Source organism: Nilaparvata lugens, chromosome 2 (genome assembly GCF_014356525.2).
Source record: "Nilaparvata lugens isolate BPH chromosome 2, ASM1435652v1, whole genome shotgun sequence".
NCBI classification, from domain to species: Eukaryota; Metazoa; Arthropoda; class Insecta; order Hemiptera; family Delphacidae; genus Nilaparvata; species Nilaparvata lugens.
This window is the reverse complement of record NC_052505.1, coordinates 12,584,734-12,601,279: the sequence shown is the minus strand read 5'-3', so window position 1 is coordinate 12,601,279 and position 16,546 is coordinate 12,584,734. Positions and strand designations below refer to the sequence as shown.

The 16,546-nt window shown below is 31.6% G+C and overlaps 1 protein-coding gene across 2 annotated transcripts; it reads right to left on the bottom strand.

Annotated features, from left to right (window-relative positions):
- Window positions 1–553: 553 nt before the first annotated feature.
- On the bottom strand, window positions 554–16,191 carry LOC111050520 (leucine-rich repeat-containing protein 4B). Of its 2 annotated transcripts, none has more exons than XM_039420573.1 (7): window positions 15,955–16,191; window positions 12,825–13,189; window positions 11,208–11,405; window positions 9,216–9,394; window positions 7,898–8,108; window positions 3,268–3,452; window positions 554–2,015 (listed from the first exon to the last, which is right to left on the bottom strand). In XM_039420573.1, the coding sequence occupies exons 2-7, from the start codon at window positions 13,185–13,187 to the stop codon at window positions 1,742–1,744; spliced, it is 1,410 nt and encodes a 469-aa protein (XP_039276507.1). In that variant the 5' UTR covers window positions 13,188–13,189; window positions 15,955–16,191; the 3' UTR covers window positions 554–1,741. The 2 variants fall into 2 exon arrangements, with proteins under 2 accessions (XP_039276507.1, XP_039276506.1); XM_039420572.1 differs by lacking the exon at window positions 15,955–16,191 and adding an exon at window positions 14,514–14,851.
- Between the last annotated feature and the right edge of the window lie 355 nt (window positions 16,192–16,546).

Sequence of the window (16,546 nt, the reverse complement as noted above, 5' to 3'; positions counted from 1 at the left end):
TCGTGATTGTACAACTACACAGTTCTAGCTTTAGTGCGATAAGTAGTTACACACATTTGAATGTTTATTTTGCTAACAATAAATCCTGAATTCCATTATGTATCATCACAATTATTGGGAAAACTGGTCCAACAATATGGATCGAATTGTCATCTGAAGCAAAACAGAAAACATCTTCTATAAAATAGTCTATAGTGAGGTCCACGTTATTATGACAGTGGATAAAGATAGAAGAATAGCGATGCCGATTGTCTGCATTAATTAATCATATTTCTACACTGTCAAAAAAATAATTGGCACCGTTGTGGACCTAGTAAAGGATAGTACCACCGGCTTTGTCGAATGATATAGACAAGGATAGCCAAACCAAAGTTGATCAAATACTGTCATTATAACGTGGACCTCACTATAGTTCATATTCATCATCAAGCATAGCCTACTCAACTGAAAGCATTAATCCTAAAACAATACATAAGTTCTATCGAAACTAATGATACCCGTATTTCAAAGATTCCATCACACAAACAACATTTAATTAGGTAAAAAACATTTATTGTGTCATATAGGCCTTTATTCAATTGAAGCATCAATAAATTGTTGAACAGTTTGAAAACAAGAAATTTGATGGAAATTAGAAAATTTATGTTTTTTTTCAAACTTACCAATAAGTGAAGTATAGGTACTGAAAAGCTTGAACTCATATCAGTATAGTTGTTAATGCTGTAGAAATAAAGGCGCACGCTCATTTTTATTTAAAGCAAAACGCATTTACATTGACCTAATGATACAACTTCAGTAACGCTGGACCTTTGACTATTAACGTCTTGAGATTATATGAATATCAAAGATTAAATCTAAAGATTTTGATAAATTCAATAAGATAGGCTTCAAACTCACTTACGATACATCAACGTATTATTTCTGTTCATCAACAATATTTATTCTTCTCTGAGTAACAGAAAAAAACAAAGAGAGCACAAAGGAGCACAAATTGAATAATCAGTGAAGAAAAGACCTACCTTATCTATTACAAAGTTTTAGTTTCAGATTTGATTGATCGAAAAGAAGAAAAAATCCAAGCTGCGTACATACTTACGCGCCAAGCATCTCACGAGCGTTACTCAACAAGGATTCGCCAAGTTGCTTGCGAACAGAGCGCAAGCAGCGCGTTTACCGCTAATTGTCACGATCCATAAACTGTCGGTTTTTCCGACGAACACTTTGATTGTTATACAAGTTTGAACGGGAGCTTGGCACGTTAGTTGCGCGTGAATGAAAATAGTATATTCACCTCATCAGCTGAGTTTCTTATAGAAATCATCAATTATTAATGACGAGCAGCGTGCACACCGCTGATCGCGATCGACTTGTGAGCGGCGCGTGTTCGTGGCGCGTCGATCAGTCTGTACCAATGTACCTAGAATAAAATGTATTCCATGCTCCTTGGTCTGTACGGTACTTAATTTTAGTCTAAAGATAATACTTTCTTCTTACTATAGTATCAATGAGTCATGAATGGAGGTCATAGAGACCTCCTCAATTGCAAAGACAGAGCCCTTCAGGTGGCTAAATTTTTGGAGGGAGATATATAGATTAATAGCATAATGGTGATCATGGTCACGGAAAGTAAGTAATGGGAAAATTATTATCGGTGGAGGGTAAGGATAATAATTTCCTTATTAATTGAATGAGTGATTCACAGTTCAGGATCAGAAGAATTCTGTAGACAATCTGTATTATTTCAATAATGCATGGAATCAGCCAAGTTTTCACTAGACTCTGCTCTCTTATAGAAAGCTCTCGAGAATTGCTTCGGAGTTTGATTGCGTCTCCTGTACACTATAATCGCAGCAACCATGAAAGGTACAGCGAACCATAATCCGATAATCAATCCTAATAAGAAACTGCCATCTTTCTCCGGTTGGTTGCCATATTTGTCCAGGCATCGCATTGTGTAATGTTTGGCTTGCAGATCAACCATTGACACGCCTTTCATTTCCAAAGGTTCATGACATCTGAAATCAATTCGAAGTATAAATTATCATTCCATTGTAATATGGATGTATGCTAAATATTCAAGGATTCAAGATATGTAAATAGAGAAGTTTTTGATTTATTGAATAGTTCTCAGCTTTGAATCTGCACTCCTCCACAATACCACAACCACTGATACTATATTCTAATTCAGGTTGAAAAAAGGTTGACAATCGTCTAAAATGTAGATTGGTTTTTAGATAGATAATAGGTCAGCTCTGCTATAGTGAGGTCCACGTTATAATGTCAGTGAAGAAAGATAGGAGAGAACAACGTTGCCGATCCTCTCTCTTCCATAGACGGTAGCTGATACAGGTTTATTGATGCAATATTAACTGTTCATTCTCGTTTAAAATAATCAATTATATTTTTCAATCATTTCATAATGAATTTTCATAATAAGGATAAAATATATTTTTTTAATATTATTAATTCTACCTACATTTTTAAAAGACGATCTGGAAACAGAGCAAAGCGAGAAAGAGATAGCGCTATCCGCTTTGTTGAATGATAAAGAAGGATAGCAATACCATTGCTAATCAAACACTGCCATTATAACGTGGACCTCACTATAGTTGCCGGTGATAGTCTCAACTGTCAAATTCATTGTATCAAATAAAATGTCGTTTCTCTCAAATATCAGTTATCTGACTGTTACATTAATAAACGTGAATGGAGGATTGTATTTTTCCAACATTGAAAAAATCGAATCACAAATCTGAAAAGTCAAACAAACTGGCAAATACTGTCTTCGACATTCAATCAAAAATAGCACGATGTCAGTGTTGACGATATCAATAAGACCAATTGATTGTTTGCACTTTCGCATGTTGTTTTTGACGACATTGGAATTTAACATTCGTCAAAGTAAGTTTTAAAAACTTATTTCATTATTCACTATTCACTATATTCATTATTTTTCTGTGCACTTATATTTTGTTTATCAAGTACTTGGATCATTGATAAAATTCAATATCTATCAACAGAATATTGTTTCATTTGTACTGCTGTTATTAGATTAAAAAGTGTATTTCTTACTTTTGGTACTCGTGGCTGGAGTTCAAGGCTTCTTTTTCCAGTCACGCCAGAACCTATTGTATTTTTAATGATTATTTCTATTTGTAGAAATGTTTCTTTCATTTGGCAATAAATTCATTATCAATTTTATTATTTCGCTATTTCACAAATCTATTTTGAAAATCATATTTCACTGCAGGAGAAATCAATACTCACATAATCCCATCAAGAAGATGGTCTTTCTTCAAAGCTCTAATCTTTGGTATGAGATCTTCAACAATCCATTGATTGTCACACTCACAGACCCATGGATTTCCTTTGATATTCACGTCTTCCAGGAGGTCCCACCTTCCCAGTAGGTTGCTATCAAGATATCTAAGGCCGTTATGGTGTAGATCTAACTGAAGAGAAATATTTAGTTAGAATATTATTTATACCGTAATACAATAATAGAAAAGAGAAAATTAACAAGTTGCTTGATTTCCATGCCATAAAATAACCATTTAAAACTTACACTCATTTATTTATACAAGAGTGAATGATTGTATTTTCAACACTGCAAAAATCGAATCACAAATCTGGAAAGTCAAACAAACTGACGAATACCGTCTTCGACATTCAATCAAAAATAGCACGATATTAGTGTTGATTATATAAATAAACCATTATTGAAAGTACACTATTTTCACAAGATAGTACTGTATGGAAAAGAAAACTAAGAATAGGTAATCTCTATACTTATAAAAGGCTAAGCCCCGACAGACTGAAATCACACCACAGCCCAAACTACTGAGCCTAAAAACTTGAAATTTTGCACAATTATTTATGGTAGCCTGAAAACATCCACTAAGAAAGGATTTTCAGAAATTTTCCCCCCTGAGGGAGCTGCAGCCCCCCCAAAATTTCGTACTTTTTAACCGCTCATTGCACAGCAAAGTCATGAGGAACTTTTTTGTTCAGCTACAAAAAAAATTAGATCTATGCAGAAAAAATTCGATCAGGAGCACAGGGGGGTCCAGGAGAGGGCATTTTTCGAAAATTTTATGTAAAATCACACTACAGCTCAAACTAATTGTCCTACAGACTTGAAACTTTGCACAAATATTCTTCAAACATGCTAGACGCGCACTAAGAACGGATTTTCAGATATTTTGCCTCTAAGGATTTCAAAGGATGAAAAAAACTGCATTTTATTATAAATTGCATGGTTGCCTGTAAAGTCGATACCTATACGGGCGAATGTTTTACGTGACAACGACTTTGAGTGGTAAAATAATTCATGTGAATATTCATTCTTATAGTAGGAAGAAGGATGAAATAATAGTAACAATTTAAAACATTTATTTATACAAAGAATTATATTGAAAACATTAATTTATACAAAGAATCTCGCACTGAACCACAACATTGTGATTACTACAACATAACCTATTCACTTATGCATGATTATGTGATTATGCATTATTGTGATTACTACAACATAACCTATTCACTTATTCACCTAAGCAGGCGCAGTCGCAGGAGATTGCTTGCAGCGCCTGCGCAGGTTGACTGCTCCGTTTCACTCTCTCTCCACGTGAATGCCTTCGGCTGCTGCGTTGCTCGCCACTGCTCCTATTCGTGCTCTTTCCAGACGACCGTGAACCGAAACGAACGCTCTCACTCGCTCTCATTGTGAGCGCATAACGTGGGAACGTAACGCAGTTTCTTGAATTGTCACCCGGCAAACCAATTTATAAGACGTTGTCACATCAAAGGATCCTATTAAGTAAGGTTATGAACATGGTAAGGTGAACGCCATATAGAAATGGGATATTTATTTATTGACATGTGATATTCTAACATATGTTGTAATCATTGAAAATAATAACAAAATAATATGATAGAAATTTAAAAAAGAACATCTGTTCTACTATTGCTTTCTACCTGATTCCACTTAACCTCAATAATATTGTTCTGATAATGGATAAATATGTTTAATAATATTATTATTACTAATATAATAAAAGTATTGTTTTGATAATTAATTATTATGATTAATATAAAAATAGTATTGTTTTGGTAGTCAATAAATATTTTTATTTTCATAAACTCTGTATAATATAATGGTGAATGTGAAACAGCTGCATCAAAGAAATTATCTCAAAAACATATGTTTAGGAAAATCATAGTTTTGAACTTCGTTTTCCTAATGCAATGTATAGGCCTACACGTGGCTTGGATTATCAATTTTTCAGCTAGAACAGTTTTTTGAGACTGCTAAATAAACGTCTGCAGTTTTATCAATGCTGTATCGGCAATATGAAAACGCATGCAGTTAATATGTCTTTAATTAAAGTGTTGATATTTACATGATAATTATTTTCTGCCATTTTTATTTAATTACAATTTCAAAATTATTCAAGCCTTGATGGAATGATTGACTCACTGTACAGTCAGTCGAAAATTTTAATATTGAAATGAGGGGTATTTTGGCAAGCTGAACAAAAAAATAAGGTCCTATGCTCTTTTTCGATATTTATGTAAATGAAAATGAGTCTTGTGGGATGTCAAAGCTCCCCCTGGAAGGGCAACTATTCATTTTATCCTATCTTTTAGTGAAATAACAATGATTTCTTGCCAACAAGAATCGAACTCTTTGTGAATTTAGATAAAATATGACCTACACTTTAGATTTATATAATTATATTAATTGAATTCATGGAAATTGAAGTACTTTTTCAGTCAGTTTATGATTAGTTGATGAAATTGATTATCAATAAAAAAAATGATTATAATTTTATCAGTACCGAATTAGTTGAATGAATTGTCGATGTACTGAGTTCTTGTCAACAATAATTTAATATTGGTATTTATCCAATCATTATTTTTCCAGAAGTTATTTCATTTGAATTAGAAAATATTTATAAGCTCCTATCAATTTGTCATTCGTAACAATGAATTGTTCAAAACATGAATTTAATCAAATAAAAAATGTCCCATACTTCTGTATTCATGTTCGCATGTTTTCCACTTGCGATGGATAGCCAAATATTGTATGGCGAGCTGCACGGCGAACTGATGGACAAACACATTATTAGTTCAGTTTTTGCGTACCTATAAAATTGTAGGATGGGGAGGAACAAACTACGTTCACCTCGACCCCCTTATAGAAGTGCAAAAACTAATAATCAAAATCATCAAGCAGAAGCCACTTTCTTCGTTATCCGTCAGACCAGCTCTACAATGAGTTTGGTGTGATGGACGCAAGACAACTCTACTCCCTATGAATTATTTGCAGTCTACACAAAAACCAGAAAGCTTTCAAAACAGAAACCACTGTCATAACACAAGGAATAGAAGCCTTCTCATCACGAACGTGGCTAGGAAGGCAACATACCAACAACACTACTTCAACCACCTAGCACAAAAATACCACAATTTACTTCCTGTGCACATCAAGATAATAGAAAACTCAAGAAAATTTAAATGCGCCATTAGAAACTGGATCAAACAACTGGAAGGCATAATAGAGGAAACATAAATTTCGAACAATATTGTAAGCTCACTTTCTCAGGGGTTATTTGCACCCCCACTCTAAACTTAATGTATTTAACCTGCTCTAGAACATGGGTTTTCCATAGTTGAGTAGGTTAATTTCCGAAAAAATGAAATTTATTATATTTGTAAAAAATTTCATAAATTGTATTTGAATATTGTGTAAATTTTATTGATTAGATTGCTTATTTGTATATTAATGGGAATAAAATGTATTATTATTATTATTATTATTATTATTATTATTATTATTATTATTATTATTATTATTATTTTATTATTATTATTATTATTATTATTATTATTATTATATTATTATTATTATTATTATTATTATTATTATTATTCATTCTATTTTTTCCCCCGACTCAGATGTCCGATTGCTGTCTCATTCACTCAATTATCAAATTAAAAGCCTGTTTGACTTATAGTAAAGATATATGTCATTTTTTTACAACATACAGTTTTTATTCATCAGAAGCCAATACCAATATCAGTCCAATAAAAAAATCCTTTCTGTCATGTTCCCCGTAGCGAAGCACGGGTAACTGCTAGTTATTTTACTATTCTATTTCTCTCCCAAACTTATGTTATTGCAGAAATTCTGTATTTCATTGCAGAACCATTTTATAGAGACATTATTAGTTAAAATGGCTACTGATAACATTTTTTTTACGTATAGGGAGTGGAGATAAAAGCTGTTTTTTCTAAGTTTAGGGGGTGTACGTCCATAGGCTTGGAAGGAGTGGACAATCCCTGTAAATATATAAGAGAAATGCCAACAAGAGACAATAAGGAAAGTCAATCAAAGTCTACAGTGCAACAGATGAAAGGCCATCAATAATGCAGGATGAGCTAAACAAGGACGCAGAATTAACAGAAGAAGATTGCTTTAGTTAAAATGCTGAAGTTAGTGGAGTAAACAAGATTTGTGATTTATAGATTGAGGTGAATGAATTTAATATTTTGCAAACGGTATCTATTTCTTATTTGAATTTCTTATTTTGCCATAAACTTCTAGTTTGTTGTTTATGTCGTTTATTGGAAACCAATCACTTCCATAAAATCTCTTCAACTCCTAGGTTAAAAACATTCATTTAAAAACATTTACCAATATTCAATTTTAGACACAGACTAGAATTACGACTGCAGTACTTAAATACAGTATAACAATTTTTTTCAAATTCTGTAAAATGAATAACTTTGAAGAAATCAATAGGTACGGTAAGATAAATGATAATACTGGTAAGTAAATTTAAACCAACTGATTCTTAGATTTCATGTGGATGAATACTTCTCAAGATGATACCTTTTTGAGAACTGGCCATACAGGTCCTTCAGACGAGTCTGTTGGAATTGATGTTAGAGCATTTGCTGATATTTCTTTCAAATTTATGTTATTATGACAATAGAGCTCTTTTAGTCCTGTGAGATTGCTCAAACTATACGGTCCGATCTGCTTTAACTTTGGCAGCCAGTTCAAATGTAGAACTTCCAATTTCGATAACCGGGGAAATTTACTGCAAAAATAAAGATTAAAAATTATGTTGGCTAATTTAATGAATGAGAAATAATGCAAACAGAAATAAGAAGTTCTAAAAACCTACATAAAATTATAGCCCAATTATCGACGATAGAATTTGACAATATATATTACAGCTCCAGTAATTTTAAGAGCAATAGTATCGTTGTTCCTTAAGTAAATCTCTTTCAATTAATCTTAGCAATCTAGTAACATGTTTAATAATTGTTTAATGCAGAAATTATGAATTTTTCAAAATATTTAGTTTTTGAATGTGAATGATGGATTACCTATATTTTTCACTTTTTGTGTAGTTGAGAAGTTGATATTGTGGTAATTATTCATATTGAACACATTTTTGACAATTTCTTAGTCTTTTTCATTCAATACCTATATTTAAAAATCACTTAAAAAATAAATTAATAAATTAAACTTGAATCCATCATGACGACATTGGCCTACACCACATCCAAGCATTTTAAGCAGATTAGTAGTTCAGGATGATGGTCTCGAACTGCGATTTATAGGCCTACATATACACAAATTTCACACCTCAATAACTTTAAGTGAAAAATTGTGCCAATGGTTTGAGGAAGAGTATATATATTTTTTATTTATAGAGTTACTAGTACCCTTCATTATTGTTATATTACATTGCTATTGTTATTTAATGTGTCATCTCAAGTCTCAGAAGACGATTGATTACTTGACAAGTGCAAAAATACTAAAATCAGTTATAAAATACTAAATCAGTTATTATACAATAAGATAGTGAGGTGATACAGTATTGTTGTATGTAGAAAAGAATACTTACATTTTCAGATGTAATTTTTCAAGTAATTCTACTCTCTACTGTGTTGGAAGTAGGTGACCCTATTGCATCGCAGATCAGAGAAGATTCATCGTTATAAATGTTCATTAAAATATCCTGCTCCATAAGATAAGTGAATTAAAACACGGCTTGAACAGCAATGACAGTTTAGCCTATTATGAATAATTCTTTCTAATAAATGATTGAGTTTTATATAGGTAAGTGTTTTGGCAAAAAGCTACCATGTACGGTAATTATTATTTCCATAATAATGAATAATACTTTATAACTTACTCAATGGAAATGATTGGATTGTCATCCATGAATAGGAATTGCAGTGCTTCTACGTGCTCGAGCTGATCAGGTATTGCACTGAAGCGGTTTAGTGACAAATTCAGGATGGAAAGAAAACGAGGCGTTCCGAAAGGATATTCTGGTAACGAGTATAAGTCAGTCGCGGACAAATCCAAGAGCTATGGAAAAATAACAAATTTATTATTAAATTAAATAAATATTATAAAGTGAAAAATTTTAAAGAGAAATACTATTATGTGAAAAGTAATAATACAAACCAGCATGTTGTATTTTCTCTGTTTTCTCAGGGAACCTTGAAACGTATACGCTATAGAGAATATGAAATTGGGGTACAATATTTTTTTGGAAATCAATACTTTCCTTACCTATGGTAGTAGCATAGATTAAATAAATAAATTTTTTTCTTTCTAACAATATTTCTTTACTTCATGGTAGTAGGTAGGGGAGGAAAGTGAAAATTATTATGAAGTGAAAAACTTAAAAAACAATACTGTTATGTGAAAAATAATGATAACAACCAGCACGTTGCATGTTCTCTGTTTGGGCTTGAAAATGTGCAAAATCAACACGAATCATATCGCCACAATAATAGCATGATTGTTATTATATAAAGATAAAAGTATTTCTATTCAAAGTTGGCCTATATTAAAGTAGGTAGTGGAAAGAAGAATGTATAATCAACAGCAGATTAAAATAAGTAAAAAATCATTTTGAAAAATATTATTTCCAATTTAATTAATATTACACCATATATACAATAATACGTAGCGTATATAATATGTTTTCAATCAATAAATAATAAAAGTGATTAGTGTATTATTAACCATTGGGGGAGAAAAACATACGATAATTGTTTATCTCTCGATTGTTTTAATAAATTATATTAGTGTCAGTTGTTCACCATATACATCCAATCAGCATTTGGCCTATATAGGATGAACTCCAAAATTATAGCTACAGTAGATTATACATATACATACAAAAATAAAGTAATTATAGAAATATATTTTGGGAAGTTAGAATATATCTTTCTGAGAGTGTGATTATATTTTAAATATCTCCTCAACGTCCTCAACCCTTTATATAAAGACAAAGTCTTATTTCAGTATCCCAAAATGAATAGGAATACAAAACAAATATTCATTCATTCATTCATTCATTTGTCGATTTATTTATACACAATTCATTGGAATGTTTGGGGGAGTACCAGCGGGTAGAGCCCATAACTGTTCCTCCCCCCGATTTTAATTAATATACTATAGTCCAGAAAGTAAGTATATATATACCAGTACAGTATATACCAGTTCAAGAGCACGAATCCTGTAAATTCTCACAGAATACTGTCCCAATAAATGATACTCAAAAGAAGAACTTCTAAACTTCTCTTAGGCTATTGTGAATAAAAATGGAAATCCAAGTACCCTTTTTGAAATTATTTAGTCAACATTTTTCGGCTATATGATGCCATTATCAAGTGATCAGAAAACATGTTGTGACTAAATAATTTCAAAAAGGGTACTTAGATTTCTATTTTTATTTATATTCATTAGTATCACTGATGAAAAAATACAATTAGGCTATTGCTATACGAAAAGGATACATTGTGATTGCATGAATGCAACATTCCTGATCTTTCGTATACGAGTAGCTATATTTGAATTAATTTGGATTATTTCCAACCCATGAAGGTAAAATACCCCATACGGTGTAACTCATGACAGCAAAAGAATTTGAAGACTCATTCTATTTATTTATTAAATTTATAATTCAAATTACACTAATGTAATAACATTGGATGGTATATAAAATAATAACATATTATATTATCAAAATTACAGTATAATGATATTTATAAGAATATCTCAAAAAATATATTGCAGCTCACAGTTTGTTATGAGAGCAAAAGGATTTGAAAACCACTTATATTATTTTCGAGTACAGTGATTCTAAAAACCTCAATGTGTAGCCTACCTTCAAAGACTGTATTGATGAGAGAGCAGTAACAGTATTTTTGTCGAGTGTTTTGAACGGATTGTTGTTAAGTGACAGCCTTTCAAGCCTTGGAAGGTGTTCGAATACATCCGGGTGGAGAGTATACAACAAATTATGACTTAGATTCAATTCGGTCAAATTTTTCAAAGGAGCGTAATATTCAGGCTGGTACTGTCCCTGCAACAGAAAAATTAAATCATAAGTTGAAACAACCGCGATCATAATTCAAATTCAGTTTTTTCTACTGGATAAATTAATTATCTTTTTGAAATAAATGAATGTTGATGTTATTTATTACCTTATAAATTTAATTCCAACTGGGAAGAATCAATCCTCTTTGAAATGAATGAATGTTTCCTAATTCAAAAAATGTCTAAATAAATTGAAGCTTATTAGAGGTGAGATTATGCATTTCCATTTTATTCGTTGCACACTTTGGACTTTTACAGTAGAGGTTTAGTAAGTATTTAATAAATATCTATAGATTTAATATTTTTAATAAAAGGAACCAATAATAAAAATCCAAATGGAATGTGATTTTAGAGTCCATAGTTAAAGTACTAATTGAAATATTCGAATGAGAATTTGTTAGTTAATGTTCATGCAGTACTGCTGTTTCTATAAATATTCTAATCAATTAATGAATAGTACATTTTTTCATTAAATGTTAGTGGGCTCTTGTTGGTTTGGTGTTGGGTTTGATGTACAATATCCCACACGTCCAATATCTCAGTTTGTTAGTTTGATTCTGACAATATCATTGTCACATCAATGCCACACCAAAGAATGTGAGTGCTTTTTCACTTCAAAGTTTTACAAAATTGAATAGTAACAATATCATTATTTAAAAAAATCATGTCAAAAATAACTACTGACTTTTACCAGAAGAGGGTGCGGTTCAATCTTTTATCAAATTTATAATTTTAAAAGAATAAAATTCAGAAATGATCAAATCTAAGCTGAGGAGCATATTGAGCTTACGCGATTGGTAAACATATACCTACTTATTCAATAGAGAGTTCATAAAACGTAGAACTTTTTATTTGATTTCTAACAACAATTCAAAATGTTCAACATGAGATGCTCTAAAGCCTATATGCTTTCCTTCAGTTGCTCTAGGAGCAACTGCTATCTGGAGCAGAGCTGCCATATGGCAAGTGGAAGACCCTAAACCGCCACAGAGCTGAATGTGCCTGCACAAGAAAAACTGCACAACCTGGAGGCAGATTGACGGCTGTGGTGATATACAATCGGATGACCACCTCTTTGAATGCTGTCTTGCTCCAGAATGCACAAGACATGACCTTTCCATCTTCAATGAAAAAGCTGTTAAAACAGTGGATTATTACCGTACTCAAATTTTGGCATATAGAATCACGTGACAAGTACGAACGAACGATGCTTTTCCAATGTTTGAAGAAAAGAAATTATAGTCCACATCTACATCATTGGTCCGGTTTCTAGGGCAATTATTGAATCTAATGAACCATTTAACCTATAGACTTAATGGTTCATTATATTCAATAAAAATGTCCTAGACACCCGGCCAGGAGTTCAAAGAATTTATCTTTAGAAATTACTTCCACCGGTGCTTACCTTGAATATGTTTGGATTTAGATGACCAGAGTCGAGGTAGTTATGACTTAGATCCAGAATTGTCAAACTCTCTAGATTTGAAAAAGCTCCATCGTCAATCGTTGATATCATATTATGTGTCAAAGAAAGATACACCAAAGGCAACTTTGGGTACTGAGTCAAATGTCTTATTTGATTGACATCAAATTTTGCTTCGGTTATCAACTGCATTCCATCCCATTCAGTTTTATTAAACTGGGTTTTCAACTTCAAATTTGAACAGTCGACGGTTCTATCGATACAGGAGCATGGTGCCGAACACAGGTTGCTGAATACTCCAGAAATAAGAATGCATAATCCGAAAGGAATTAGGGTGTTCCTCATTTCTGGAATCAAAGAATTTATCAACTAAAAAAATGTAGGTATAATCCTCATTTTTCTGTTTTCTCAATCATTCTAATATGAATAACAATCAGCCTTTATTATAATTATTATTATTTAAGTGAGGTTACAATGTTGGAAGAATATTCTATGCGGATGATATATGACAGATAGATATAGTACCGTACGTGTTTCCTATAAGTCTATCTTGCTCATGGCCTGCTATCACCTCATATATATAATATACTATTAATTTTCCCGACCAATTATTACATTTCACATGCAAATACATTTTTATGAATAGCATTTTTATAATAGCTTCTTATAGCATCTAATGCACATAGGTGAGATCATTCCATTTCACGATTGAATCATTTCAATTTACTATTTACTTATTTTATTTACTAGTACCTATCTAGTCTAAATTAATAATGTATTTCAGTAAGAATTTACTGAAAAAGACTATAGTAAACCATACCGTCAAATCGGCTTAACTTTTGGGACAGTTTTCAACTTTGACTTGAAATACAGTTCCATTATTATTTTAATAGTTTATTTCTCCTGTGCTCAAAACGTAGGTCTTTAATAATACTTCAAATATATACATTCAATTTCATTATTATTCCAACCTGTCCTGAAAAAAAATTGAAAAATATGGTGTCCCAAGTTATCCGCAGAGGTTGAGTAACTTGGGACACCATTATGATTTGCCTGAAATGAGACAATTGAGTGGTTAAAGGCTAACTTGGGACATTAGATTTTGAATCATATGTTTCATATTCATAATAAAAATACTTTAACTGTAAAATAATTGATAAAATAATTGAGTGTTCACAATAGAAGTTATTAAAGGCTCAATTTCTAGGTTAGAGATAGTAGATTGTTATGACTGTTAAAAAAAGTATCTTAGCTATTAATTAGATTTTCAAAACGTTATTAAATATTTTTAATAATTGAATATTTTCATGATTATTATGTGTTCCCAACAAATCCACAATGCTCAAACTCGGAATGAATTGCACAGACATCTGGTAAGTTGGAATTGGAGGGAAGGGGTTAAACTGTCCCAAGTAAGACTATTGTCTCAAGCTAGCCGGTTTGACGGCACACAATCCCAGTCCCAGAGAGTGATAATTCTATATTATATTGATGTTTCGAAACACCGGTACATGTACTAGATTTAAAGGTAAATATTTCTAGTTATAAATGTAGTGTTTGAGTAATCATATTTAATGGTTTCATCAAATTCATTTTGGAAACCAATAAATTAATTTAATATTAGTATAATGATTTGGAATAAAATCTTCAGTAGGAAAAAACATCTCTTACCAAATATATGTAGAGTAATAACCTGCAGAAGGCTACTTCTAAACGTCCTTATAGGTTGCATGCTGGTCAAAAGTACTTCTCACAAAAGATATAATAATTATAATAGATCTAAAACACATATCACAGCTATTTACTGACACTTGAATAAAACTTGGTGGGCTTGGCTTCAGACCCTTTTATCAAAAATATAGTAGAATGCGTTGATAACTTGTGAGTTTTGAAATGTTTATGAGAAACATGTTTCAATTTTGATTCAGTTCACAGTTGTCAATGATTGGTAAGAAGTAAGAAAAACGACAAATAATGTGTCACTGTCTTGACGAAAATGTTTCAGAAGTGACGTATCGCAGTTTATGAATATTTTCAAGGTTACGGTTACTAATTTATTGCATAAAGTCTGAAAAGAGAAGTGCTTTAAGTGAGATTTCAGTACGATACGGTACCTATTTGAACAACAAAGGTGTCGGCTTAGTCACTACGTGATAGTGTTTCAAATTATTTCTCAATTTGAATCTAACATTCATAATTATACCTACATTAAAGTTGTCAGATTGACAACAGCGCAAGGCAATTCATGAATTATTATATTATTGAGAATAATTTAGTATTTTATTATTATAATTAGTATTTTAGGTTTTTTTAATATCTACCTGTAGAATGTTTCTTACTAGCTTACCAACTTTTTTGTAATACATTAAAAAAAACTGTCCAAAGATGTGTGATCCAGTATTGCTTGTCATAGTGGAATATGGTAGGTAATTTTATTTAATAATCTTTAAATTCATATATAAAGAGAAAATTCAATTTTCCACTGTTCAAACTACTCATGCAGAGTACGGTTATTCAGTCATTTGTGAAATTTGTATTACCTATCTATAGAAAAATGAATTATTATTATATGTGAAGGTACCGTACATCAATTACCTCATCCATTACAAACTACAATTTCCCACATTTTTCATCACTGGTTATTTGATATTTGTCAGCTCTGAACTGAATGGAAAAAGTTTGAAGTCGATTTGAAAAGTTCTGAGGCAACCAATTTATTTATCAAAAGTTAAAAACCATCGGCTACAAACGATACTATAATATCAAGACAAAAATCATACTTTTCAATGTTTGATTCCATTACGAACTGCTTGTTAAATAATCATTTTTGAACAATGAATTACGACATAGCAGTCAGGTATTTGTATAAATAAATGCTATTAGCTTCTACTTGCATTAGTGTAGCACTTCCGCTACTGAGTGTTGATGAAGGGCCTAGTGTCCGAAACCGTAATAGCTTTTATTTATATAAATACCTGACTGCTACGTCGTAATTCATTCTTCAAACTGACAAAAATCATGTTATGAGAAAAAAAATAAGTTTGAGTATTTGGAAAAAATACAAACATTCAAGTTAACTGTCAAATAATGTAGACTTATCTCTACTATTTACCTTCACTGGTTGATAGAATTCAACAGCTTAATAGTTTCACTGCATAATCGACTTTGAAATGTGTAAATTTTAAACTTGACTAGTTAATTCCGATAACTTTTGAGAGAGTTATTATTATTATTTTCAGCAATCATAAGCACAACAGAGTACGATAATGGGGTCGAATCACTAGAAACAAGCAAGTTTAAAACTAAGCATTACAACGGCTTGACTGTTATCTTGGGCAAACAATGAGCTCGAGTGATGAAAGTGTTGAAGAGGTGGCGTTTATCACCTTTGATAGAATCACCGTAGCATTATGACTAGTTGAGATTTTTATAGGTAATATGTCTTTTTGATGAATCAATTTCCTTTCAAAAACATGACGTCATGTACTGAGCGACAAAAGAAAATAATAATACTAATCACTAGATTATCAGAGTTAAGTTACCGTACCCATTATCAGAGAAAACTTTTATAGGTTGATTATTCTGAGCTATTATGAACAATTAATCGATCTATAAATTCAATAGATGTAATTTTAGTGACTCTTTTCACCCATGCAAAGATTTCCATCTTCAAGATAAAAAGTTTAGTAAATTCACATGGTTAT